Source organism: Mustela putorius, unplaced genomic scaffold, assembly GCF_011764305.1.
Source record: "Mustela putorius furo isolate JIRA1106 unplaced genomic scaffold, ASM1176430v1.1 tig00000145_pilon_pilon_pilon, whole genome shotgun sequence".
NCBI lineage: Eukaryota > Metazoa > Chordata > Mammalia > Carnivora > Mustelidae > Mustela > Mustela putorius.
The window spans coordinates 212102-239969 of record NW_025421294.1 but is presented as its reverse complement, the minus strand read 5'-3'; the positions used below and the strand labels follow the sequence as shown (position 1 = coordinate 239969).

The 27868-nt window shown below is 35.6% G+C and overlaps 1 protein-coding gene across 2 annotated transcripts in view; it reads left to right on the top strand.

Annotated features, from left to right (window-relative positions):
• The window catches only part of TNPO1 (transportin 1), a 94894-nt gene that overhangs the window by 44967 nt on the left and 22059 nt on the right, over nucleotides 1-27868 (top strand). For both annotated transcript variants that reach the window (XM_004764476.3, XM_004764477.3), the window contains exons 4-13: nucleotides 2578-2727; nucleotides 5561-5667; nucleotides 7576-7709; nucleotides 11934-12015; nucleotides 15343-15465; nucleotides 17778-17896; nucleotides 21009-21069; nucleotides 21569-21737; nucleotides 23920-24072; nucleotides 25383-25608. In XM_004764476.3, the coding sequence (XP_004764533.1) occupies nucleotides 2578-2727; nucleotides 5561-5667; nucleotides 7576-7709; nucleotides 11934-12015; nucleotides 15343-15465; nucleotides 17778-17896; nucleotides 21009-21069; nucleotides 21569-21737; nucleotides 23920-24072; nucleotides 25383-25608 (1324 nt within the window). The remainder of the gene's footprint in view (nucleotides 1-2577; nucleotides 2728-5560; nucleotides 5668-7575; nucleotides 7710-11933; nucleotides 12016-15342; nucleotides 15466-17777; nucleotides 17897-21008; nucleotides 21070-21568; nucleotides 21738-23919; nucleotides 24073-25382; nucleotides 25609-27868) is intronic.

Genomic DNA, 27868 nt, shown 5'->3' with positions numbered 1-27868 from the left:
AGGCACCCCTCATTGATCTTATGTTTATTAAGATTTTGATAATTTATAGAGTACAGTGATTTGTTTTTAATTAATTTAAATATTCTGGTTAACTTGAGCGATTTTAATTTGTGATTGAGGGATGTAGTGGAAACTAAAACTTTTCCTAAATCTAGGTTTTAAGAAACTAGAAATTCCTTCAGCATATATCTAAATTCAGCAATTAATACTCTTAGTTTTTTAAATATACTTAATACTTATTTCTTAATATAGAAATTTTATTTTTCCTACACAATAATTAATAATCAAATTAGTGTTACTCTTTTTTTTAAGAAGTTTAGTATTTAGTAAATGAATTTTTCTAAAATTGTTGTACTTGAAAATTTTTAAACTTATCTTCACCAAGCCATCTACTCTGTCATGTTGTGTGCATACCCTAAATTCCAAATATTAGAGATTGTTAGAATCTTATGCTCTTTCTTGAAGTTTTGGGAATGTAAGAATAAGTATTTTTAAAAAGAACCACAGAATTCAAAAAGCAAGAGAGTATGGGTGACTACCTTCATTTCATTAGTCACCATTTCTCAAAGGACAGAGGAGCTTAACATCTGTGTAACATAATATTCTTGCGTCTTATTTAGAATGCAAGTTTACTATGTCTGGTTTTTTATTTTAAACAAAACTGGCATTGGGGTCATCCTATTAGTGAAGGAACATAAATAACATCTTTAAATGGAAATGCTTACTTAGTAATCTGTCTACCATCCTCTTGTGAATTTGTTTACACTGAACTATGGAGTAAAATTTTAGGTCTGGAAGAGACTTAAGAGATAAGCTTATCTAACAGCAAATTGAGGGCCAACAAAGTAAAGCCTTGACTTTTTTTTTTTTTTTTAATAAATGGTTGATTGGTGGCTCTTTGGATTTAGGACAGGACATGTTTTACCTTAAGTAAATATTTTATTTTATTTTTTTTTAAGTAAATATTTTAATATAAAATACTTTTTAATTTTAAACCATTTCTGCTTTGTATTGTGACTTACCAAAACTCTTCATCTTACAGCATTTATTGTAAAAAACAGTAATGACTTTCTTATAAACAAATACATGCCGTTTAAGATAAAATTATATGACTGAATTACTAAGGACTAATTTAGACAAAAGGATTATTGCTTGAAGAAGTTAAAATCTGGCTATTCATTTATTTTATGGCAGTTTTAAACTTGCAAGAGAATTTAGAACTGTTTGTTTTGTTTTTACGTTATTCATTGGAATGGGTTGTAATTGAAACCAGAAAGAAGTTTTTAAATGGTGACATAAAAGGTTTCAGAGTGTATTGCTGTGATGACCTGAATGGGGTTTTATGGGCAGAGAAACTTTGCTATCCTTTTGCCTGTCCGGTGTACATCACCCTGGAATATATCAGTGCTGGTCAGACTATGGGAGCATACTGCAAACTAGAACAAGCTCAGTATTCAATTTTTTAAATAGCGTTTGTAAAACAGTAGTGCTGTAATAGCATATTCTGTTCCCCACACCAGCTCTTCATGTCTTCCAGTCTTTTAAGGAGGGTGATATTACAGCATTCATTGAAGTCTAGGCTTGAGCCAGGCTCCTGAGATTCATATTTTGGCTTCCCCACTTAATAGCCTTGTGTGACTTTGGCAAAGCCCTCAGTTCATTTATGCATTGGGGATAATAACTCCTTTCTCATGAGGTTGTCAGGATTAAAAGCACACTGTTTGAAATGCACTTAGCAGTGTTAGTACCTAATAAGCTTCAAAAAATATTAACTATTACTAATACTGGTGGTGATGCCTATTGGTAAAGTATCAGTTACATTCTGTATTAAATTTCTTCTTAAAAATTTGTTGACACGTATCTATGGACTAAACTTTCTTATGTAAATTCTATTTTTAACTTCTGAAAATTTTAAAACTGTTCTACCCCCCCCCTTTTTTTTTTAGCTCAGAGTCAAGTGAAAAACATGATATAAATGAACATCAGTTATTTGTGTGTGAAGGTGATCCCATGTATTCTTTGTCCACTTAATTTTTTAATAGGATATTTGTAGTCACTAATACTTCCAGATCTGTAATTTGATGTTTGTATCAGGTCCAATAAAGCTTGAGTACAGTGGCCATATATAAACTAAATTAACTCTTAAAACCAAGTCAGTGGTTCTCAACCAGGTGCAGATTGCCCTCTTCCCCACCCCCCATTGCAATCCATTCCACTTCTCCAACAATCCAGACATTATCTAGAAACATTTTTGTTGTTATACCTTGGGAAGGTGATACTGGCATCTCTGGCCAGTAATACTGCTAAACATAGGATGCACAGGACAACACCCAGCAAAGAATTATCTGACCCAAGATGTCAATAATGCCAAGGTTGAGAAACTCTGAACTATAAAGCATGGAGCTAATCTATTCTGATAATCATTTATGATACTTTTTTTTTTCCTTTTTCCTGGTTATAGCAAAATTACTGGAATGTTGCAATCAATTTTTGAATATAAGTATTTTAAAAGTTACTGTTCTTCCATATTTTGAAATGAAAACTACTTTAAAAGTCAATAATGCTGTTTTATTACAGATGAACCCACAAGATCATTGAGTGGTCTCATTTTAAAGAATAACGTGAAAGCGCATTTTCAGAACTTCCCAAATGGTGTGACAGACTTTATTAAGAGTGAATGTTTAAACAATATTGGTGACTCCTCTCCTTTGATTAGAGCCACTGTAGGTAAGTTACATTGTTACATAGTTTTGCTTGTCTGGTTTGTAACTGGATTGTTTTTTGAGATGGTAGACTATTCTCATAGGAACTTTTGTCATCCATTTCATGTTGAATTGTGAGGAGAGAGGGGGGTTTTCATTGCCACTTTCAAATGCTTTGGAAATGCTTTCAAATGCATTATTATAGTAAAAGCCCCTAATTAGTGATATCAGAGTCACTGGTAGTTGCTTAATCAAAGTTCATCAAGTGGGACATAAACAAATACTAATTTAGGACTATGGCCTTTTTTTTTTTAGTTCCTTACTATCTGACTTCTGTGTATAATAAACATGGGATATAATTTCATTGCACTTTCTTTACGTGGAAAGAAAGTTCCGTAAAACAACTTAAGAATAGGACATTAGGTTTTGCTATTTTCTATCCTTGTTTTTAATAATTGCCTTGTCTGTATTTGATTACAGCAATTTTTGAGTCTTTTCAGAGTTTTCAACTTAATTCAAAGAACTGTCAGTTTATGTAATACCAAATTAAAATGTTTAATTATAATAGCTGGTATAAATAGGTTTGGGAGTAAACACAACTGACCGTCGGTGATAGTTGGTGGATAGCATTCCTGGACGCAGAAATAGGCAGGAGGACTTAAAAGAGTGGCCTACTAAAGGGCAGCATTCAGTATGCCATGGGACTTAAAGCAGCTGCATTTCACAAAGATCTGGAAAGCTTCCGTTAATCTGGCAGGTTGGTTGAATGGAAGTCAGTTAAGAACGTCCATAATGATTAAATCATTTTCATTGAATGTTCTTTACTTTTGTATTTTTTGTCTCGTGGTGGGTTTGAAAAGTACTCAATACATCCTTTACTTAAAAAACAAAGGCTCTGTGACTTCTCCCAAAATATGCAAGTCTTAAATATTGCCATTATTAACACTGATTTTAAATGGGATGGATGGAGGGCATTTGTGATTTGAGAAAAGGGAATTCCTGGTTTATTCTGATGGACTCTCTTATACCTTCCTAATGTTCTGCCCTCCTTTTAACAGTAGTAAAAAAGAATGGTGAGTATATGCCAAAATTGTTTCTCCTGTTAAAGAATATGTGGTTGGTTTGTAATTTTATTATTTTGGTGACTATCCTTTATGTGTGTTTATATAATATGGGGAAAAGATTTTTGGGGGAGTAGATGAAACTATATGGGCCAGTTAAATTTGAATTTGTTGGTCTATCAACATTCTCTAATGTTCTTCTAGCAGAAGGTAATGCATGTCAGCAGTCTGTTAGTGCCAAGTTGTAGCTTGGCATTTAATTTTTGTTACTGGTTGGTTTGTTTGTTTTTTTAAGACATGCTTAGTTTTCTTTAGGCAGATCCAGAGTGTGCTTTTACACTTTATTCTTAAAAATTTTAACTTTCAGAAAGAAAAATTGGCAAGAAGGAGCAGCTCTGCCCTTGGCCTTGATGCTTTTTGATCTTGCTAGAAGACTGTTTTAAGGGTTTTGTCTTAAAAATGCTACCAATCCATTGACTCTTACCATATAATTTTTGGGGGGGGATTGGGGGGTTTTTTTGTCTGTTTTTAGTGCAGAGTACATATTGGCTAACAACGTTGGGCTTTTTAGTGCCACTGGGAGCAATCTTCTCAAAACTAACTGTGGGAAATTCAAAGACAATTTATACACAGAAACAAGAAGAATGCACTGTTTAGTAATTGATTATTTACTGTATGCCGGGCAGGCATTTTGTTTGCATTGTCTCACTGTGAGTTCTCAAAATAGCAAGAGAACACTTTTTCTTTTTTCTCACTTTTACAAATTAGTATTTTGAAGTTTAGAGTGCAAGTAATTTGCCTACTGTCAGAGTTTATACAAATCTTAATTATGGTACTAAAAGGTCTATAATCATCAAATGAAGTATATTATCTTACTCATGTTAAATTTGCTAAGGCAGAGAAAAACAAGGATGATGCCAGTGATTCATCCTTGATCCTATAAGTGGGAACTGGTGGAGGACTGTGTGGGTCTTTCCACACCAGAAGGGTTGTTGCACACAGGATTGTTAGCCATTGATGGTTCATCTACTTTCATTTTCCCTACCTTGGTCCTTGGCTGTGATCCGTCCTAGCTTAGAGAGTTGATTTTCCCTTTATGCATTTTTGTTAAAAACTACTAGATTCAGATACTCATCACCCAGTGATAAGCACTGCTAATGTTTTGGTATATTTTCTTTCTACTATTTTGTGTGCAATTTCTATAAAGGAGGAACACGTTTGACCCTTAGAACAGTGCAGGTTTGAACTGCGTGGGTCCACTTACATGTGGAATTGGTTTTTCTGTAGATACAATAAATGTATTTGTATTGTGATTTTTAATAACATTTCTCTAGCTTATTTTATTGTAAAAACCATATAAAATACATGTATACAAAATTTGTTAACCAGCTATGTTATCATTGAGGCTTTCAGTTAACAGTCGGCTGTTAAGTTTTGAGGAGTCCGAAGTTACGTGTTGATTTTCGACTGGAGGGTAGTACCCCTAACCCGGCCACATTGTCCAGGGGTCACCTATAATGAGTGGAACTGTTCTTGTTATTGTTGGAAAAGAGCGAGGCGTATAGTTTTTTTGTATAGATAATTGTTAAAAGTACAAAAGAAGGTAAATGAAGTGTTGGAAAACAAGATTAGAAACCTCTAATTTATGCTGTGGTTTTTCTACAGATGTGTTGGGGTGAAAAGAGGTCCTGGGCTGATGTGGGCCATTTAAATGAGCGTGTGTGCATGCGTGCATTTGTGTGGCAGTATATGACATAATGCAGTCAGATTCCCTAATGGTATGTGTTTCCTTTCAAGGTATTTTGATTACAACCATAGCCTCCAAGGGAGAATTGCAGAATTGGCCTGACCTCCTACCAAAACTCTGTAGCCTGTTGGATTCTGAAGATTACAACACTTGTGAGGTAAGGAAACATGCTTCTTAGATTTTCTTCTCTATTTTTCTTGTCATGTTGTGTATTTGCAACCTTTGGAAAAAATACTTGCTCTGAAACATACAACATCAAAAACTTGAAAGCTTCAAGTTACCTCTTATTTTACATTAGTGACCATTTATCTTATTTTCTATAATGACTGTTAAGTTATGAAGCCTCTTTACTATAATTGCTATAAGGACGTATAATCAGTCAATCCATTAATGTGCTATTTTTTGAAGATAGGCTTAAATTTACCAACCTTGATCACTTTCAGCCTTCTCTAAATTGTTTCTGTGCCTCTTACTTTATGACATGGCTGAAGTATATGTAATCTAGCTTTAATCATGTAAAGATTATAATCTCCTATTTGCCACTGATAAGTAGCAACCTTTGCGTATGGGAAAGGAAGTCTATGGATTTCTCACTATTTATGAGTACTTTTAAATATCTCTTTCATTACCAGGCCTCTAGTTTGTGTAAAAATCTGTTTTGAATGGAAACCATTTTGGGTATTTTGCTTCTTCTAAAGAAATAACCTAACAAAAAATTTCAAGTGGTCTTTTGATTTGGCAGTTTGTTGCCAGATCTGAAAGAAGGAAAGGAGGGACTGGAAAGAGAGGGAGTAAGCAAAGGGGTCTCTAAAGTTCCACTTCTCCCCCCCCTCCCCCCCCTCCAGGAAAAAAAAACTTTACTTTCTCATATATACATTTTCCATTAAGTAATACACTAAGATGGAGCACCTGGGTGGTTCAGAGGGTTAAGCCTCTGCCTTCAGCTCAGGTCATGATCTCAGGGTCCTGGGATCAAGCCCCATATCAGGCTCTTTGCTCAGTGGAGAGCCTGCTTCCCCCCTCTCTCTCTGCCTGCCTCTCTCCTTACTTGTGATCTCTCTGTGTCAAATTAAAAAAAAAAAAAAAAAATACACTAAGATTACAGAGAAACTAAAATAATAATGTTCAACCATCGAGTAAGAGTTGATTAAAATTTAAATTGTGCTTTGGTATAGTGATAGTAACATAAAGGAGATGAGAATTTTTAAAAACAATCACTTACCAAGAATAAAAACTTAAAACTGCAGTAATCATGAAATTATGGAGCTTCTACATAAGTCACACTTTTTTTTTTTTTTTAAGATTTTATTTATCTATTTGACAGAGAGAAATCACAAGTAGATGGAGAGGCAGGCAGAGAGAAAGAGAGGGAAGCAGGCTCCCTGTGGAGCAGAGAGCCCGATGCGGGACTCGATCCCAGGACCCTGAGATCATGACCTGAGCCGAAGGCAGCAGCTTAACCCACTGAGCCACCCAGGCGCCCCCATAAGTCACATTTTAAAAAGAAAGTATTCTTCAGTTAACTGTACCATGAAAATAAGCACCAGGTTTCTCCTCCTGGTGGAATTATAAGCAGTAAATTAGATGTTTGAGGTAATTAGTAGGTTGCATATTGTGTATAGGAGCTCTAGGTTGGCCCCTTTAGTTTAAAAATGGTTATAGGGAAATAGTTGCTAATTCGAATTTTCTGTCCTTTTAACTGATTTTGTCACCATTACCCAGTGAATGGTTTACATATTAAGTAATTTTTAAATGATGTTAACTTCTAAAATTCACCAGAATATTTTGGGAGAAATTAGCTTTTTTACTCTAGTTTCTGAATATCCTCTAATTGTAAGTCATTCAATGCTAACATAAAATACTCCATTATATTTGAACTGAGATTTTAGATAACTTAGTGGTATAGTGATTTCTGTCTTAAAATTGATGACTAAATTTATGGATTTTATGAGGCAGTATTTGATGGGGACTGAGAACATTAATTCATACACATTCATCAGTATTCTTCAGTTTGCTTTTAAAATGCCTTCATTTTTAGTTCTAATGATATAAATGTCTTTCACAGGGAGCATTTGGCGCCCTTCAGAAGATCTGTGAAGATTCTGCTGAGATTTTAGATAGTGATGTGTTGGACCGTCCTCTCAACATCATGATCCCCAAATTTTTACAGTTCTTCAAGCACAGTAGTCCAAAAATCAGGTACTTGTGTAGCCAGTATTAAATTAACTCACCCTCCAATATAACATCTGGATTATTTAGTAATTATAGATTAAGAGTTTTACATCTAATTAAAAACATTTGGAGCGTGAAGGTGGAAGGATTTTTTAGAACACTCGGCAATCAGTAGGCCTAGTTGGGCAGAAGTTAACCTTGGGCTGCTCTCTTGTCCTGTATATATCCCTAGTGTGCTCTATTGTCCTGTATATATCCCTAGTTTTTCAAACGGTGCCTAGCATATAGTTGTTGCACGATTATATTTAAATATTAAGTTAACCTTTGACTGACTTATCATCTGTTATCCTGTCAAGCTATAATTATCAAGGTGCTTTCACACTGTTTAAGTGTGTAAGACTCTTGTCTGTAACTACACCAGAAGTTCCCACAAACTGCTGCACTTTTTTTCCCCCTCGTTTTCAATTAATGTGTTTTAATCTAACTTGTCTTTCGTTTATTGATACTGTGGAAGTCATTGCTCTTCTGATTGGTAGTTGCTTTGTTTTTTGTTGTTTCTAATTGTCAGTGCTTCGTGTTTTTATGTAGAATGACCAAAAAACATATTGCCATTTAAAGTAGAAGTTATGAGGGTTCCTAGATGTGGTTGTTTAAGGATATCCATCCAACAGCATGCACTTTACTGCATATGCTGTGATTGTTCATTTAGATGTCCTTTGGAGCTTACCCCCAAGATCCCAAGCTGTATTCAAAGGATTTTGGTTTGAACAGTATGACCAGAGGGCAATCAGGCATCTTTCTCTCGCTTAAATTCTGTATTTAGTTCTTTTTCTTTTACCTCGATTTAATTTTAGTTATTTTTTATCTTAAATGGTACTTACTGCAGTGTTGTTCTCAGAGAGATACATGCTCATTTATGGTAGTGCCATGCAAATAAGTAGTAACATGCCCCAAATAAGATGTTACTCTTCCCGAAATAATTAACTAGATAGAGTTCATGTTCCCTAGGAAGTTGTCTATTAATCTTTAAAGTAAGGTGATGAAAGAAAGTGTGGTAATTTGCCTACTTTACTTCTAAGAAAGAAACTCACTTTTTTGTGACCAGGTCTTAGCAACCAAAAGAATAACAGAAAAATCCAAGTAACATATTCCTGGCAATTGTTCACTATTGCTGGACTCACAAGTTTTTTGTAATTTAATACATTTTTGTAGCTGGTCAGTTGTTTAAACTTAACTCGGTAGAGTTCATTACTACAGAAATGTTTTTGTTCAGTGAATGTTCTTTATTACCCATTTGAGAATCTGTTCTCCATACCCATAAACACTTTTTTTCCATTTTCATGTATACTTGGGTAAATGTATCTGCTGTATGTTTTAGCAGTACACTGAACTCCACCTTTATAGGATTTTATTCTGTATTATTACTTATTATCTTGTTTATACAGCTTAACTGGTATTTTGTATGTACTCATAAAAATGTTTTTTCCATCTCAATAACGGTTGAACTTTGAGAATATAGAATGAGGCAAAGGAATGTAGATTTATCCATCACATGACTAAGCAATTGAAAAATTAGAACCATTTTATTTTTTAAACCCTACCAGAGGTACACAAAGATGGGTTATGATTTTTGCGTCATGATGTTCTCATCATGGCCCACTTCCATTTTGTCTTTAGTTACTTATTAGGTATTTTTAATAATCACTACCACCTAGAACAAAAGCTAAGATCTTGATGACAACAACCCACATCTCATCCCAACTTTTTCCTTCCCTTGCATTTTTAAAAAATATATATATATATTTTTAAGATTTTATTTATTTATCAGAGAGAGCACAAGCAGGGGGAGAGCAGCAGGCAGAGGGAGAAGCAGGCTCCCCACTGAGCAAGGAGCCCGATGCTGGACTTGATCCCAGGGCCTTAGGATCCTGACCTGAGCTGAAGGCAAGATGCTTAACTGAGCCACACAGGCGTCCCTAAAAAATAAATGTATTGCATATATATGTAAAATGCATGTCTTTGTGTGTTTGTCTTTGTTTTTAACTTCATAGAAAGTATTTAATGAATTTAATCTTTGGTGGCTTTTTAAATTTAATATTATATTACTAAAGTTTCATCCATATTTTGTCATTGTAGCTCACTTGTTTTGACTACTGTATACTACTTGGCATGGTGATTGAACAATTTATTCATGTTATCCGCCCCCACTCCCCCCCCCTTGCAGCTTTTGGGTGGCTTCCGCATATTTGCTGTTGTGGATAGTACTGCTGAAAACATTTATTTCTTGTCTCCGTTTGTGTATTTGTAAGAGTTTCTCTAGGAAGACATAAAACCTTTGGGGAGGAATTTCTGGGACAAAAGACAAGTAACAAGGAAAGAACACCAGAGTTTTCCAGGGTGGTTGCATCAATTTATACTCTTCTATTAACAAAGCGCAAGATTCTCTGGGTGCACAGCATTTAGTATTGTGATGTATTTTAATTTTCACCAGTCAGATATAAAATTGTGTTTCATTATGAATTTGATGGTTTACTTCTCTGTCATTAATCATGTTGAACATCTTGTCATAGGTTTATTGTCTGTTTGTAGTACCTTTTTCTTTTGTCTTTTTCTCTTGGGTTATCAGAAAAGGCAGACAGAACAGACAAATAATTTCATGATGAATACTGTGGAAAATAATAGAATAAGGGATTAGACAGTGATTCATAGGTATTGTATATAGAAGGTTTTCTATAAAGGTTAACGTTTGTGCAGAGACCCTGAAAAAAGTTAAAGTAGCCAGTCTTTGGAAGGTCAAGGAGAAGGACGTATAAGACAGGTAACACCAAGTATAAAGGTCCTGGAGTTAGGGATAAGCCTTTTACAGTGACAAAAGAAGAAAACTTTGTAGCACAGTAGAAATGAAATTAGGAGAGTAGGAGTAACCACAGCATAATGGAAAGTCTAGGCCTAGGCCAATAGTCAGCAACCTATGACCCATGGGGCCAAATTCAGCCCATAACCTGAGCTAAGAATGATTTTATATTTTAAAAGGTTGTGCTTGGGGACGCCTGGGTGGCTCAGCTGGTTAAGTGGCTGCCTTCGGCTCAGGTCATGATCCCAGCGTCCTGGGATCGAGTCCCGCATCGGGCTCCTTGCTCAGCCAGGAGCCTGCTTCTCCCTCTCTCCCTCTGCCTACCACTCTGTCTGCTTGTGCTCACTCTCGCTCCTCTCTCTCTCTCTCTGACAAATAAATAAATAAAATCTTAAAAACAAACAAACACTGACATTTTAAAAAAAAAAAAAAAAAGGTTGTGCTTGGGGGATGGGGATGAAGCTGCCACGGAGGTCTTATAATATTTACCATTCTTTTGTAGGAAAGTAGATTGTGTATTTTTGGAGTAATCTGAACAAGGGTGTAATGTGATGTTATTTATGTGTGTCTAAAAGGTTGTGGGGGCTTGTAGTAGCAGGCCATCCTTGTAGTATTTTTGTTGGAAAATTAAAAGAAGAAAGGGTCCGGGAATGGTGTCATCATTTTTCCTTATCACTTAAATTGACAAGATTGTGTCCCACTTATATTTACCATTTGATCTTTTGTAGGAAAAGTTAGATGATGTGGTTTTGGAGCAACCTGAACAAGGGTGTAATGTGACGATTTTATTCATGTATGTGTAAAAGGTTGTAGTATAGTCTGTAAAGGATGTCAGGAAACCAGTTGGAGCCTGTTGGAGTAATCTCGGTAGTTCGGACTAAGGAAGAAGTGATTGGCTTAGGGGTGTGTTTTTAAAGGTAGTGCCATTAGGAATTGTTGTGGACTTGAATTGGCTACATCTGAACACAAAACCTATAGACTTTAATCATTTTTAGTTTTAAAAGGAATAAATAGCCATGATTTTAAAATCTGTAGGTATATAAAACAATTTTCCAGTATGCCTCCATCCACCGTCCCACCCTTCAGGGGTATCTACTATTAAAAACGTGGACATACCCTTTCTGACACTTAACATTTTGAAAGAAGTATTAATGTAATACTCTGGAACCTGTGTTTTTCACCTAATATATCATTCATTTTCTGTGTTAAATATTCAAAGAAATTTAACTCATTCTTTTCAGGGTGTGTATCTGTATATACATATATATGTATGTACAAACATGTTTATGGCTATACATACATCATAATTTATGGAGGAAAAGTTAAGTTCTTGTCAGTCTTCTGTAAATAGAAAAAATCTGTAGTGAGCATTGTTAAAATTTAAGTTTTGTTTCTAGGTCTCATGCTGTTGCATGTGTCAATCAGTTTATCATCAGTAGGACTCAAGCTCTGATGTTGCACATTGATTCTTTTATTGAGGTAAGATTTGTCTCCCCTCCCCCCCTTTTGCTTTTGGGAAAGTTAGAAAATGTTAAATTTTTTCTGATGGTATTAAAATTGGATACAGTGTAGACTTTGTGATTTTTGTTAACTAAAAATAAAAGAATTCTCTATTAAACTGATTTTTTTAACTTACGGTACAAGCATTGATTATGGTTTGTAGGTGCTTAATATCTTAGCTAGAAATTTTTTATTTGAATGTACTATTCAAATTCCAGATGTAAATTGAGTGTCCCAGTTCATTTGCTGTATTTGAAACATGAAACATTGGTGAGTCTGAGTAATCTTAAACTTGTTCTTTATTAAGAATCTGAAGGCACAGACTAATAAAAGGTTGGTGCTTCATTTTCCATTGGTTTCCATTGTAGAATTGGAGGTGTCGGGAAAAATTTGACTCGTGAATCTCTGTAAGCATTTAAAGGCCCTTTTACATTTTTGATAAAAGCAGAAGGTCAAGCATCATTTTCTGGCCATGAACTCAAAGCAATAGAATTGTTTTTCAGAATTACTACCACTTGATAACAGCAGGTGTGAACAAGTTAAAGTTCTTTAAGCACTTCACTTTGCTTTTCATTAAATGAAAGCTGTCTTTTCCTCTCCAGCTTTTTTTTTTTTTTAAGATGTATGTATTTATTTTTAGAGAGCAACCCTGGGCTGGGGAGAGGGAGAGAAAGAATCTCTAGCAGACTATCCACTGAGTGCAGAGCCCAGTGTGGGGCTTGATCTTATACCCATGAGATGATGACCCGAGCCAAAATCAGGTGTGGGACACTTAACTGAGCCACCCACGCATGCATGCGCCACCCACTCCCCTCCCACCCTGGTTATGCTTAAAAATTTTAGGGGCCATCCTGCTAGTATTTTTGTTGGGCAATTAAAAGAAAGAAGAGGGGAATGTTTTCATCATTTTTCCTCATCACTTAAATTGACAAGCTTCTTTCTGAGCATTTCTCACCAGTAGACTATGAATAGTAGGATCCTCTAGCCATTTAAAAGTTGAAACTAAAACACGAGTCTTCAGTGGATATTTACTGAGTCATACTATAAATGAGGCACTGTGTTTGGTGCTAGGGTTACATAAATTTTCTACCTTCAGTCTACCTTGAGGTAGAGGGCAGAGGATAATACTAAAAGTCTGGAGTAAGACTGCCTGGGTTCAAGCAAAGCTCAGGTCCACAGCTGCTAACCTTGGCCACATTATTTAACTGATATTTTCAGTTTCAACATCTGTAAAATGAGGGCAATAATAGATCTACCTTGTTGGATTGTTATAAAGACATTTGCTGTAACTAAATTGGAACAGTGCCTGCTACAAAGAAGCTGGTCTACATGTTAGCTACAGCTATTATTATTCTTAGAAGTAGTAATTGTAATAATATTTCCTCTTAGTGTTTCACAGCTTAAAAAAGGAATAGGAATAAATAGCCCAACATTTTATACAGAAATGTAATTCAGAATAAAAGAAATAAAATTTCTCTCTGAAAACAAAAATTCCACAGGACCATACTCAGCAAGTGGAGCAAGCATGTTTCTCAACATTTTAAAGTATTTCCCAGTGGTGTTAAATACCATGTGAACACTTTGTTGCTCCTTGATAATCCTGTAAGATTCAGCCAGTTCTCCATCCAAAAGGAGTAAAACCTCCATAGGAGGTGCCTGACACATAGTAGACCCTCAAAAAGTGTTGGCTAAATTAGTAAGTGGAGGGGCGCCTGGGTGGCTCAGTGGGTTGGGCCTCTGCCTACGTCTCGGGTCATGATCCCAGGGTGCTGGGATCGAGCCTGCTCGGCAGGGAGCCTGCTTCCTCCTCTCTCTCTCTGCCTTTCTCTCTGCCTACTTGTGGTCTCTGTCCAATAAATGAATAAAATCTTTTTAAAAAATTAATTAATTAATAAGTGGATCATTTGTTTCTTTAATTATCATTGTTTTCATTGGGGGTGGATGTTTGCTGAGTGTGACAATAATGAATGAAAATGTATTGGTTATTAATACATGCCTAAGATGTATCTTGACAAAGCTAGATATTTCTACTTAAGACATCATCCGATTTAATGAAGACTATCAAACATGTTAAATATGTCTGATTTAAAAAGGAACTACAGAGTTGTGAAAGCGTCAGATGCAGGGACAGGACTTGTAGAGGTCGAAATTTTTAAAATTTCACAACAGTACTTCATATACTGTCACATTTGGTGTTTGAATTTCTCCATTGTCTTACCCCTTGTATTAAGCTTTTATGTTCCTCAGTTTGGAGATTTTTTTTTTCTGCGTTTTTTTTTTTGTGTTGTTTTTGTTTTTGTTTTTTTGGTGTTTTTTTTGAGAGAAGATTGTGGGACACTTTGGATTTTATGTATTTTTTTTAAATGATCATTTTACTACTTTTAAATGTGTGTGTGTGTGTGTGTGCATGTGCACGTGCACAGAGAAAGAAAAACTCAAGAATGAGATGGGGGAAGGCTTATTCTGTCTTCTCACATGTCCACTTTGCAACCTCTACCAAAGACAACCTCTTCTTCTAGTGGAGGCTTGTTGATACAGTGAATGAGTGTGGACATAAAATTCCATGAAAACCATATTCAGATTCTCCCCTGCCTAGCAAGTTAGATAACTTCTATATTTCCTTATCTGTAAAATCAAATAATAGTGTCTTGTAGATTAAATGAAACAGTCTGTCGTTTATTCAGGCGCTTTTCTTCCCTGTTAACCTTGGTGACAAACTTGTTAAGAACAGCATAAGATTAATGGCAACTTTTACTGCTTATTCAGTAGTTGACTTGGTGAACAACAGCAGTTTGGGGTTAAGTTGTTGGAAACTTAGCATCCATTTCCCCATTATCAATGCTTTTAAAGAAGTTGTACCTGTTACTACCTTAAGAATCTGGATTGGTAGAAATAATCTCTGGACACACAGTACTTTTGAAGGAAAATAAATTGTATAATTTTTTAAAATAAATTGTATTTTAAAGATTATCTTCTTCTAGGTGAGCTAGATGAGTGTCCCATGTTCTAATGACACAATTTTATTCTCAAAAACTAAAAATTACCTTAAAACACAATTAGTCAGTCTTTCCAAAAGAATGACTTTAGATTATTTGCCAAGTCATACTTTTTGGCAGTTACCATCTTATGTTTAGTTAATTGTTTTATAACCTAGTATTGCAGGCCAGTTAATACAGTGTTTATTTGTACCATATCTTCTTAGGGTTTCTCTAAATGTTACTAACTTAGAGATGACTTGTTATTATGTATAAACCTTTCTAATACACAGGAATGCTTAACTAGAAAAAAATGTTTCTCATTCACTAGAACCTCTTTGCTTTGGCTGCTGATGAAGAACCAGAGGTACGGAAAAATGTATGCCGGGCACTTGTGATGTTGCTTGAAGTTCGAATGGATCGCCTGCTTCCTCACATGCATAACATAGTTGAGGTAATACAGGTGACTTAAAGGCGCGCTCCTTTTTCTCCCAAGAAAAATCATGAGAACAAAATGTATAATGTTAAATTGGTTAAACACATTTGTTGGCAGTGATCTATGAAAAACAGCTCACGATTGTCTTAAAATTCTAAGTTCTCTTTATGTGAGATTGAAGGTGTTTATAAGGGGGAAAGTTACTTAAAGGAATAGACAGCTTTTAACAAGAATAACTTACGTAAATTTTTTGTGTTCGCTAGATACGTGTTAGGCTAAATGATTATTAGAACTGTGGTAGGTTAAGTGGCACATTCTTGTGTCGTTGGAGTTGGAATTAGAAGTGTTTGCTTTCCACCCATTACTGGTAAAGCTGATGTGATCCTCTTACGATTTATGGTAAAAGTGAAATTTCTGAGTAGAAAATACATAATTGTTACAGTTAGTTCCATCAGACCATTTAGATTTTAAAAGACTCCTTCAATCCCTATGCAATTATAATTTACTAGAAAATTCTGAGTATGTTGATGATAGGTTAGTAGGAGGTAATATGTAGTAACAAGATAAAATTATTATTAGAACAAAATAACTTGTTCGGGCAGTACTCAGTCCTGATAGTGGCAAACTGTACCACCTACGTTTCATATTACTGGATTCATTTGTATGTGAGTAGTATATATATAGCTTTCCAGTTGTATTAAATAATACATTATTTAGATCCTCCCTTTCACCTCCAGAGAATTATGGTCTGTAGAGGGAAGATCTTCTCTTAAAGGATGGGGATCTGTGACCTGTTAGAAAAAAGCTAGCATCTATAGTGTGCAGCAGCTCCTTTTCTAAAGCATAAGGAAAGATAGTTGCAAAGCAGCATTAGAATAAGAGACATTGGGGCGCCTGGGTGGCTCAGTGGGTTAAAGTCTCTGCCTTCGGCTTGGGTCATGATCTCAGGGCCCTGGGATCAAGCCCCGCATCGGGCTCTCTGCTCAGCGGGGAGCCTGCTTCCCTTCCTCTCTCTGCCTGTCTCTCTGCCTACTTGTGATCTCTGTCTGTCAAATAAATAAATAAATAAAAATCTTTAAAAAAAAATGTAAGAGACATTTTCTCTGATGAACCTGTTCTCTCTGAAGTGCCTAGAAGAATCGGGTCAAGTTGGTTGAAGGTTTAGTGAAAGTTGGAGCTAATAGGAAAATTAAAAGATACTTTATCATTTGCTGGGGCCATGTCACCTGTGGGGAGGCTAACTTAAAATGGTATAGTTATTTAGCAGTATTCAGCATGGTAATAGGACTTGGTGTGGAATGTAATAGGGATTGGCCTGTCACAATTCTTGTGTTGCCACATTTTGTCATGTGAGATGTTTTAGTCTGGAAGAGAATATGTACAAAGGCTGCATCTAACACTTGACCCCATTTCCAGACCCAGGTACTTTGGGAAATCGTATACGTACCTTTGATTATATTTATTTTTGCACATAAAGGTTTTTTAAAGAGGGGTAGACACTGCCTTTGGATAAATTTCAGGTTGATGTTCCTTAAGAATGAATTTGGTTAAGAATGTTATTTGAGGGCTCCTGGGTGGCTCAGTGGGTTAAGCCACTGCCTTCCGCTCAGGTCATGATCTCAGAGTTCTGGGATCAAGTACCGTATGGGGCTCTCTGCTCAGCAGGGAGCCTGCTTCCCTCTATCTCTCTGCCTGCCTCTCCGTCTATTTGTGATCTCTCTCTGTCAAATAAATAAAATCTTTAAAAAAAAAAATGTTATTTGAAGTTAAGAATAAGAAATAAGAAGTTAAGAATGAATTTGGCTTGGCATGTTAGAGACTATAGATTATAATTTCTTTAAGAAATATCCCTACTTCCTTCCAAATACAAAAATTCAAGTTTTGTAATTGCATAATAATTGTATGTCACATATGTTACATATGTGAAAATACATGTAAGAAAGAGGTTAAATAATTATGTTTCGAAAAGATTCTTCATTTTTTTAATGAAAGGTATAATGGACTTTATTTTGGTATTTCCAAGAAGACTGATTATTTAATACATGTTTAAAATCTTGGTGGTTTCATAAGAGAAAATACACCTCTACAGAAGCAGATATGCCATACATAATTTGAACACTTTTCATTAAGCAGCATTCCAAAGTTGTTCTTAAGTTTGGCTGGATTTTAGAGTTGACTCAGAAACTTTTTTAAAAAAATCAAAGCCAAGGTTAAGAATCACTGTAAAGTTAAGGTGATAGCAGAGGACCTTTAACTTGCTGAGCCAAGCATTAGGTTTACTTTAACTTTATGATCTAAACCAATTAATATTAATGCTTCTTTGTTTTCAGTACATGCTACAGAGGACGCAAGATCAAGACGAAAATGTAGCTTTAGAAGCCTGTGAATTCTGGCTCACTTTGGCTGAGCAGCCCATATGCAAAGATGTACTTGTAAGGCATCTTCCTAAGTAAGTGTTCCTTCTTTTGAATGCTACCTTTATCTTAAATTTATAGTGATTCCTCATTTTTACATTTTTATGTTGCATTCTGCCATCAGGGAAGGAAGTTCTAAAGAAGCCAGACTTAATTTTAGTTGGCATAAGCATGTGTTATAACTAAAGAGATTTTTCAGGAAGCAGTTGTTTTTTGGGATTTTTTTAAAAATTGGAGATGGTTTATTCTAAATCATAATCTTAATTGTCCAAATGAGTTATTTTGTTCTAATAATCATTTCATCTTTTTACTACATATTACTTCCTTTAAATAAGGTTAACCTATCATCAGTGTTCTCAGAATTTCCTGGTAAGATAATTTTAATTGCATAGGGATTGAAGGAGTCTTTTAAAATCTAAGTGGTTAGCATAATTTTTTCTTCAGGGACCTCACCCCACCAAATGGATACATTCTCTCTTCGAACTTTCTCTTCTTTCTCCATAACTTTATAATTTTTTCCATCTTAAAAAGAATAGACAAGGCTCACTGTCTTTACTTCTTTACTTTACCTCTTGTTAACTGCAGAATTTTATAGTCTTCCATCTGTCCTCACTATTTCCACCCAAATTACTGACAGGTAATAAATGATTTCATTGTTGGTGAATGAAATAAAGCGGACTGTGCTGCAAAATGCCTGTAGCTTATGAATAGGGTTTTATTATAAATTGGATATAGTTCTGTTTCATTAGCTGTAATGTTAAATTACTATTAATCTATTTTAGAATTTAGAAGGACTTTTCAGCTTGAAAATTTGGCCATCCCACATTTTTATATCTGTCTAGGGAATTTTAAGTCCCACTGCTTTCTCCTATTTGCTATTCCTTTAGTTAATAAGGGTTTACAAATTAACTGATGGTAAAGTTGTACTCAGAATTGGTTTTGCACATATTTAATTGACATTAAAGTGTTTAACTCTTAGAAGTAAGGCCTCTGCTAAGGCCTAACACATGAATGTAGAGAGTGAGAATTTCTTATATCTGGTGTGGGGAAAGAATTATTTTGGAGGCAGGCCAAACTGGTCTTGATTTCTGACTCTCCCATTACTTAAAATTAATGACCTTGTGGAAGTAATGTAACCTTAGTTGACCCATCTATAAAATGAAGATCTTAATACCTTCTCATTAGATTATAAGGAAAGTGCTTATTAATAAGCCCACATGGTAGTCATGGGTATGAATTTCCTTTGGCTGTTCACATTTCCCAAGCCGCCCAGAACAGTTAAAGGTAGAATTCAGAAGCAGAGAACAATTGAATTTTTTTTTTTTTTTAAGATTTTATTAATTTATTTAGAGAGAGAGAGAATGTGCCAGCTTGGGGGGGGGGCAGTGATGCAGAGGCATTGGAGAGAAAGAATCCCAAGTAGACTCCCTGTTGAGCGCTGAGCCTGGAGGTCTGGGTGGGGCTTGATCTGCAGAACCTTCATGACCTGTGCATAAATCAAGAGTCCAATATTCAACTGACTGAGCCACCCAGATGCCCCTAGAACTGTGGCCTTTTAAATGCTTCCTAAGTTTTCTCAAAACCTTTTATCCACAGTAGACTCTTAAACGTGTTAAGGGCCCAGTGAGAAAGGAAATCATCAAAACTTAAAGCAGTCAGAGCTTAAACTTCTCATAGCTACAAAGGGAATTGAAGTCATTAGTATTTTGACCTTTCCTTGTGTGTTTTGGTAAATTTTTTTTCCTAACTACTCCAGGATACCTGGGATTCCATGTTTACAGACATCTTGGTTCTGGCTTAATGATTATGTTAATGCTTCAGATTAGACATGATATCCTGACTTAAGCATTTTCTTACTGGAAATTTAAGTTCTTAATTTCTTAAGAAATTAAAATTTCTGGGGTGCCTGGGTGGCTCAGTGGGTTAAAACCTCTGCCCTCAGCTCAGGTCATGATCCCAGGGTCCTGGGATCGAGCCCCACATCGGGCTCTCTGCTCAGCAAGGAGCCTCCTTCCCTTCCTTTCTCTCTGCCTCCCTCTCAGCCTACCTGTGATCTCTGTCAGATAAGTATATAAAATCTTTTTTAAAAAAAGAAATTAGGGGCGCCTGGGTGGCTCAGTGGGTTAAGCCTCTGCCTTCGGCTCAGGTCATGATCCCAGGGGCCTGGGATCGAGTCCCGCATCGGGCTCTCTGCTCAGCAGGGAGCCTGCTTCTCCTCATCTCTCTCTCTGTCTGTCTCTCTGCCTATTTGTGATCTTTCTCTCTGTCAAATAAATAAATAAAAATATTTAAAAAAAGAAATTAAAATTTCTTAATTTCTTAAGAAATTAAAATTTCCTAATTTCTTCTTTGAAGGCTATAATATAATAACCTTACTGGTAGAGCTCTTTTTCCATTTTTGCGTTATTTCTTTTGAATAAATTATTTTAGACTTACTATACATTTTAAACACTGTCATCTCTTTTATTAAAAGGAGTACAAATACTGAATGCAGGCTAATTGTAAAAGTGTCACACTCTTTAGAAATAAAGTAAATGATTAATTTTATCCCTTTTTAGCCTTTCCAGTTTTCCAAAAATACCAGTTTCTTTTGCATATCCTTTCTAGATAGTAGTCTGTTTATATAAGTAATTACATGGGTAATCTCATTATTTTTAACTCCAGTAGAACCATGCTAAATGTGTTTCATACATTTCTGTTTCATTTTTAACTTTACTGTAATTTATTTTTAACCAAGCCCTAAATGACATATATTTAGATTGTTTCTAGTTTTGTTACTTCATCAAGAAACATTAAGTCTTAAAGAACTGGGAATGTTTGTTATGATGTTCAGGATAAATTTCTAGGGGAGAAATTACTAAATTTTTTGTTACTAGTTTTATTTCTAACCACTCTTGATAAGCTACCTTATTCTTACTAAGATTTAATCCAGGAGATCCCATATGTGAGTATGTAAAGGGGGCCTGGGATATGTATTAGGAATACTCCATATTTGAGAAGTACAGACATCATAGAATATGCTTCAAGACCAGATTAGCAGTGGTAGTTGTCTCTTTGATGTTTCTAGTATGAGTAAGGTCATTAAGACTTCTTACTAATTCTTAGAAGATTTTTAGATCTTTGTTTCATGAATTTATTCCTTTACAGATTGATTCCTGTATTAGTGAATGGGATGAAGTACTCAGATATAGATATTATCCTACTTAAGGTAAGGAAACTTCTCGGATAAATAGGTAATGTTGTTTTTTTATTGATTCTAGAGAATCTTTGAATTTGACTAAGCATATTTACTTAAAATCGACCCTGTATAAGTATGTTTCTTCTTATATATGCTACAGAGTTTAAAGGTAGAAGCCATCAATGAATTTGGGTGCTAATGTACTCTAACTTCATTGGAACCAGATGGTTCTGGTAGAGTTAGCATAAATTTCCTGTTGTTTCAAATTACTTGTAGTTTATTTTAAAATTTTCAAATACAGTCTGAATTTTATACAGATGGTCTGGATTATACCAGCTGATGGGAAACAATGTAATGCAGTTACAGGTCCTGAACCTAATATGCAGTAAGGTAGTTTTTTCTCCCCTTGACAAAGATTTCTTTTCTGCGCAGGGGAGTGGTTCTTAGATACACTTTCAGAACCACATACATGGCGTCATCTCTCAATAATGATAATTGAATATCATCACAATTTTTCTTTTAAAAAAAGGGTGATGTTGAAGAAGATGAAACAATTCCTGATAGTGAACAGGATATAAGGCCACGTTTTCATCGATCAAGGACAGTGGCTCAGCAGCATGATGAAGATGGAATTGAAGAGGAGGATGATGATGATGATGAAATTGATGATGATGATACAATTTCTGACTGGAATCTAAGTAAGTGAAAAAGAAAAAATAGAGTTGCCTGCTTTGGTAGCAACTATATTGAGAACTAAGTCATATATTGTACAGTGCCCTCATGAAAGACTATAATTCAGTGGTTTTTTCATATATTCACAGAGTTATGCAACCATCACCCCAGTAAATTTTGGAACATTCTCATCACCCCAAGAAGAAACCCTGTTTTGTTTTGTTTTGTTTTGTTTTAATATCCCATTTAACTTTACAACAGCCTTAGGTTGGTAAGGAAACTGCAAAAAGAGAAACTTACCAAGGTTGGTTATTTAACATGGCTAGTACTAATGACACACTTAATTTTTGGAACCCAGGTTTCCCATAGCAAGAGAGCCCAATGTCTTCACCTCTGTCAGATTGTAGTAGCCCCTGTTATCTGCAGGGGGGTATGTTCTAAGATGCCCCCACAACCCGACCAAAAGGTGCCTGAAATCACAAATATTTGCAAACCCTGTATATATTGTTTTTTCTAACACATACATACCTACAATAGAGTTTACTTTATAAATTAGGTACCATAAGAGATTATCAATATTAATTGGTGATAAAACAGAGTAATTATAACAATATACCATAGAAAACATTATGTGATGTGTTCTTTCACAATTTCTTACTGTGCTGCATTCACCCTTGTGATGATACATGATGATAAAATGTTCACATGATGAGGTGGGAGGGGGCGTTAACTGAAATAGACATTATGGTATAGCGGTTAGGCTACTATAAACCTTCTGATGATACATCAGAAGAAGGAGCATCTGCTTCCAGACTGCACCTATCTGAAGGTAACCAAAACCATGGAAAGCAAAACAGCACAGTGGGAGGCTAGTATACCACCTCCTTGTATATCCCTACTTTTAGGCTGGAGGCAGGATACAGGTAACTTTACAAAAGCACTAATGTAAATTGAATTGGGGGAGGGAATTACTCCCTCTTAACATCCCACCCATTTTCATACCCTTCCAGAAGTTTTTCTGTGCACATGCAGACAAAATGTATGTAAAAAAAAATTTTTTTTGGAGACAAGGCTGACTTCCCAGCAGTGAAATGAGATTACATGTACTCTGTTGGTTCTTTTCCGTTTATCATATAACTAACTCATTCTGTATCAGTACATTAAGATTTCTTTGTCTTTCATGGTAGTATAGTACTCATTTGTATGGTTCCATCATACAATATAACCAAGACCCTTATTGATGAGTAAGGTGTTCCTTCTAGCCAATTTAACAGCCTTTTTTCAAAAAGGATTTTAATATTCTTTTTTTTTTAAAGATTTTTTTTTTTTAAAGATTTTTTTTTTTTTTTATTTTATTTATTTGTCATAGAGAGAGAAGCGAGAGCAAGCACAGGCAGACAGAGTGGCAGGCAGAGGCAGAGGGAGAAGCAGGCTCCCTGCCAAGCAAGGAGCCCGATGTGGGACTCGATCCCAGGACGCTGGGATCATGACCTGAGCCGAAGGCAGCTGCTTAACCAACTGAGCCACCCAGGCGTCCCGGGTTTTAATATTCTTTAATGATTTGTGACCCACTATTTAATATGCCTAATCACATTTGGAAAAATTTTTATGCTTAATTATATTTTTGTTTTCTTAATTATTACATTAAATGAAATCTTTCCAATTTTAGTATATGTGCTGCCGAAGCGAGCACACATTAAATGAAATCTTAATTGATCCATACTTCCATGGCTAATAATAGTTCCTTTATCTGGAAGGAATGTTTTCTGGCCTGTTTTATGCTTCAGATGCTAGTCACTTGTTAAGATTTCTTTGCCTGATCTCTTGTTGAGTCATTATGTATTTGATTTGAAATGATCTACCGCTCAGAATATTAAGTAGAAATAATAAATGTACACATTTTACTGCAGGTTGTAGAAGTGGGTATCATATCCTAGAAGCACTAAATTGAGTGGAACAGTATTTTGATTTTTCTCTGTAAACAAAAGAATCCTAGTGTGGCAGTCATATGCAAAAGAGAATACCTTCATGATTAGGTTTCTAATTCTTGGCCAAAAAATATTTCTTGTTAACAGACAGATTGCTTCCTATTTAATTGAAGTCTTTAAAACTGTAGGTGACTAAAGTGTTGTACATAGAACAAATACGATAATAGGGTTAATGATAATAGAGTTTAATGTAATGTTTTTGAATTAAATATTTGTTTAGGAAAATGTTCTGCTGCTGCCCTAGATGTTCTTGCAAATGTGTATCGTGATGAACTTTTGCCACACATTTTGCCCCTTTTGAAAGAATTGCTTTTTCATCATGAATGGGTTGTTAAAGAATCTGGCATCTTGGTTTTAGGAGCAATTGCTGAAGGTAAGTCTAAGTCAAAACTGAACTGTGAAGTCTTTAATAGGCTCTAATGCAGATGGACCACTTTAAGGAATGTAATAAGCAAAGATGATTCAGTCTGGAATTCACATACTTTTTTGCTCTCTTGTGTTGCTAATGTGGAACAGATGACACTGTGATCTACATTAACCTTAAAAAAGATGTTTATATCCAAAAGTCCTCTTACCAAAATCAGAGAGGAAGGCAAACCATAAGGCTTACGACTCTTAATCGTAGGAAACAAACTGAGGGTTGCTGGAGGGGAGACTGCAGGGGAGCCGTGGGGGATGGCGTAGCTGGATGATAGGGCATTTGGTGTAATGAGCTAAAATTCAGTTAAAATTTTTTCAGTGGAATACTAAACTGATAAATGCAGCCATGAAAAATATTCAGATCAAAAAAATAGGAGGGCATGTGGTATAATGAGCACCAGGTATTATATAAGACTGATGAGTCACTGACCTCTCCCTCTGAAACTAATAATACATTATATGTTTGTTAATTGAGTTTAAATTTTAAAAAAAAGCCTAAAGGAATGAACTGGAAAAAAAGAAAATACCTATATAGCAGCATTAGTAAATGATACTAATGGATAACTAACAAAAATGGAAGAAAATACCTAAATAGCAGCATTAGCAAATGATGCTAATAGATAACTAACAAAAATGGAAAGACAGATAGCCCTTAAACACATGAAAAGATGCTCAGCCTCCCTCAGAGTAAAAGAATGCAATTTAAAAAAAAAAAAAAAACCTGTCAGGACAAGTTTTTACCTTGAACCAGTTAATTATTATTTAGCCATAGGCTTACTTTTAACCCCATCATGATATTTTACAAATGCTTCTGTTACAATAAAGGGAACAGAATGAGAAGGCTGATGTTAGAAGCATCCCCACTGCTAGAAAAACAATTTTCTCCATTGGTAAGTGTTAAAAACATAGTAGGAGAGTCACATCAACCCCCATAAAGGGTTACTGTGTCTTGGAGATAGGCATATATATACAAGAAATTGAATTATTTTGTAGGCACTTCTGAAAGCCATAATTTGTGTAGCAGAAGTAAAACAAGCTTTCCTAATTACTAGAAGATACTTAGGACCAATTAACTTTCTTTTTTTTTTTTTAATTTTGGAACAGATTATTAGAGAATATTTATTGCGATAGAGATGATCTCAGTATTTTCTATTTTTTTGATCTGAATATTTTTTATGGCTGCATTTATCAGTTTAGTATTCAACTGAAATAATTTTAACTGAATTTTAGCACTTTCTGAGAGATTTGTTACTTTTTTTTCAGGTTGTATGCAAGGCATGATTCCGTACCTGCCTGAGCTCATTCCCCACCTTATTCAGTGCCTCTCTGATAAAAAGGCTCTTGTGCGTTCCATAACGTGCTGGACTCTTAGCCGCTATGCACACTGGGTAGTCAGCCAACCCCCTGATACGTACCTGAAGCCATTAATGACAGAATTGCTAAAGCGAATCCTCGACAGCAACAAGAGAGTACAAGAAGCTGCCTGCAGGTGGGACAAATCCATAACGTTGTTGATTGTGGGAAAAGGGAGTGGGTATTTTAGTGAGAAGCTAATTTTCAGCTTTGTGGTGGAATGTTGGTTTTAAACTGTTAATGGAGCTTTTATTACCTGTAGATTCTGTAAATCAAAATGTGAGTCATTTAGGTGTCAGCTGTTTCTTCAATTCATTTCCTTTCTCTATGCCTATGGTAACAGAATTCTTTCATCTTAATTCTTGCAGACATCTAGAGTGGTGATAGTAAGGGTCTTGCTCTTAAAGGAATAACAGAGTTCGACCAGACTCACATCACATCATTAGTTTAAAGGTCAGCTAGAAAAGTCCCACAATGACTTAGCTTTCACTTTGTGAATCCACTCCAGTAGCTATATGTCGTTTGGGTTTGGGGCTGTCTTTTTTTCTATCAGATCAGCAGTTAGTTTCATTACTATAAATATTCCAGTTTCCTGAACAAACCTTTTGTATTCTGAAAAGTCCTGACATATTTACAGCTCTTAACTTTTTAATTAGAATTGCTTTACTGTTGACTTTATTAATAAGAAGAAAAAAGGGAAATGAATTTAAGTGGAGTTGTACTCTTTACCAGATGAGAAGCAAAAACACCTGAAAGCATTCTAATCCTTAATAAGAGGAAAGAACATTGAACCAAAAGGGCTTTGGCACTACTTTTTTAATGAGGGGAGGATACATACTATAATTGGTTTCCTTAAGGTGTTTTGTGGTTTGTTTGTTTTTTTTTTTTTTAAACTTTACTAGTCATTAGGCATGTATTAAATGCTATGTTTACAGTCCCTGCCATCTTAAATTTAGAGGCTAGTATAGAATACTAAACAACTGTATGATTATAATTCATGGCAAGTGCTATAAAGGAAATACATAAACAATTTAAGACCGGGCTTTCACTAACAAATGGCTTAAGCCTGTTGTTTTGGGAAATTGCTGAGTGGGTAGAATAGAAAATAATACAAACCTTAATTTTAGAAATGAAAAGCCAGGTACACCTTAGAGTCCAGACAAATTTAGGCCTAAATTTAAGTAACTACTCAGACTCTTTTGAGTGTTTGTTTTTTGTGTCTTAATTTGTCTTAATAGGTAAGCCATACATAAGGCAAGTTTATGATAACAAACTTTGCATCCTAATGTATGGTGTAGAATTTAGACCAACATTTTTAAGCTTTATTGAGGAAAAGTTGACAAAAATAATCCATGTATTTAAAGTGTACAGCGTGGGAGCACCTGGGCGGCTCAGTGGGTTATAGCCTCTGCCTTTGGCTCAGGTCATGATCTCCGGGAACAGGGATCAAGCCCCACTTCAGGCTCTCTACTTAGCAGGGAACCTGTTTCCTCCTCTCTGCCTGCTTCTCTGCCTACTTGTGATCTCTGTCAGATAAATAAATAAAATCTTTTTTAAAAAAATGAAAAAGTATACGGCATGATGACTTGGTAAACATACATTATGGAACAGTTAGCAAGATAAAGATAATTAAGACATCCATCACCTGACATAGTTGACATAAGTAACTCTTTTGTGTGATAAGAATGGTTAACTCTCAGATATACAACACTGCCTTTTTTTTTCTTTTTTTTTTATTTCTTTTTCAGCGTAACAGAATTTGTTGTTTTTGCACCACACCCAGTGCTCTATGCAATGCGTGCCCTCCGTAATACCCACCACCTGGCTCCGCCAACCTCCCACCCCCAACCCCCTTCAAAACCCTCAGGTGGTTTTTCAGAATCCATAGTCTCTCATGGTTTATCTCCTCCTCCAACTTCCCTCAACTCCTTCTCTCCATCTCCCCATGTCCTCTGTGTTATTTATTATGTTCCGCAATTAGGACGGCACTGCATTATTAATTACAGTCACCACGCTGTACTTTAGATCTTCAGAATTTTTTTTTTTTTTTTTTTTTTTTGACAGAGAGAGATCACAAGTAGGCAGAGAGAGAGAGAGAAAGCAGGCTCTCTGCTCAGCAAAGAGCCCGATGCGGGACTCGATCCCAGGACCCTGGGATCATGACCTGAGCCGAAGGCAGTGGCTTAACCCACTGAGCCACCCAGGCGCCCCCAGAATTTATTCTTACAACTGAAAATTTGTGCCCTTTGACCACCTGCATCATCCCTTTCCCCTCCTACTAAAGGAAACATTTAGGAGGTCACGACACTGCTCAGTTTGTTGAATGATTGAATATTAAGAACCAACAATAATTTTAGATGTTACTATTGTAGTGAAGCAAATGCCTGTAGGTGGCA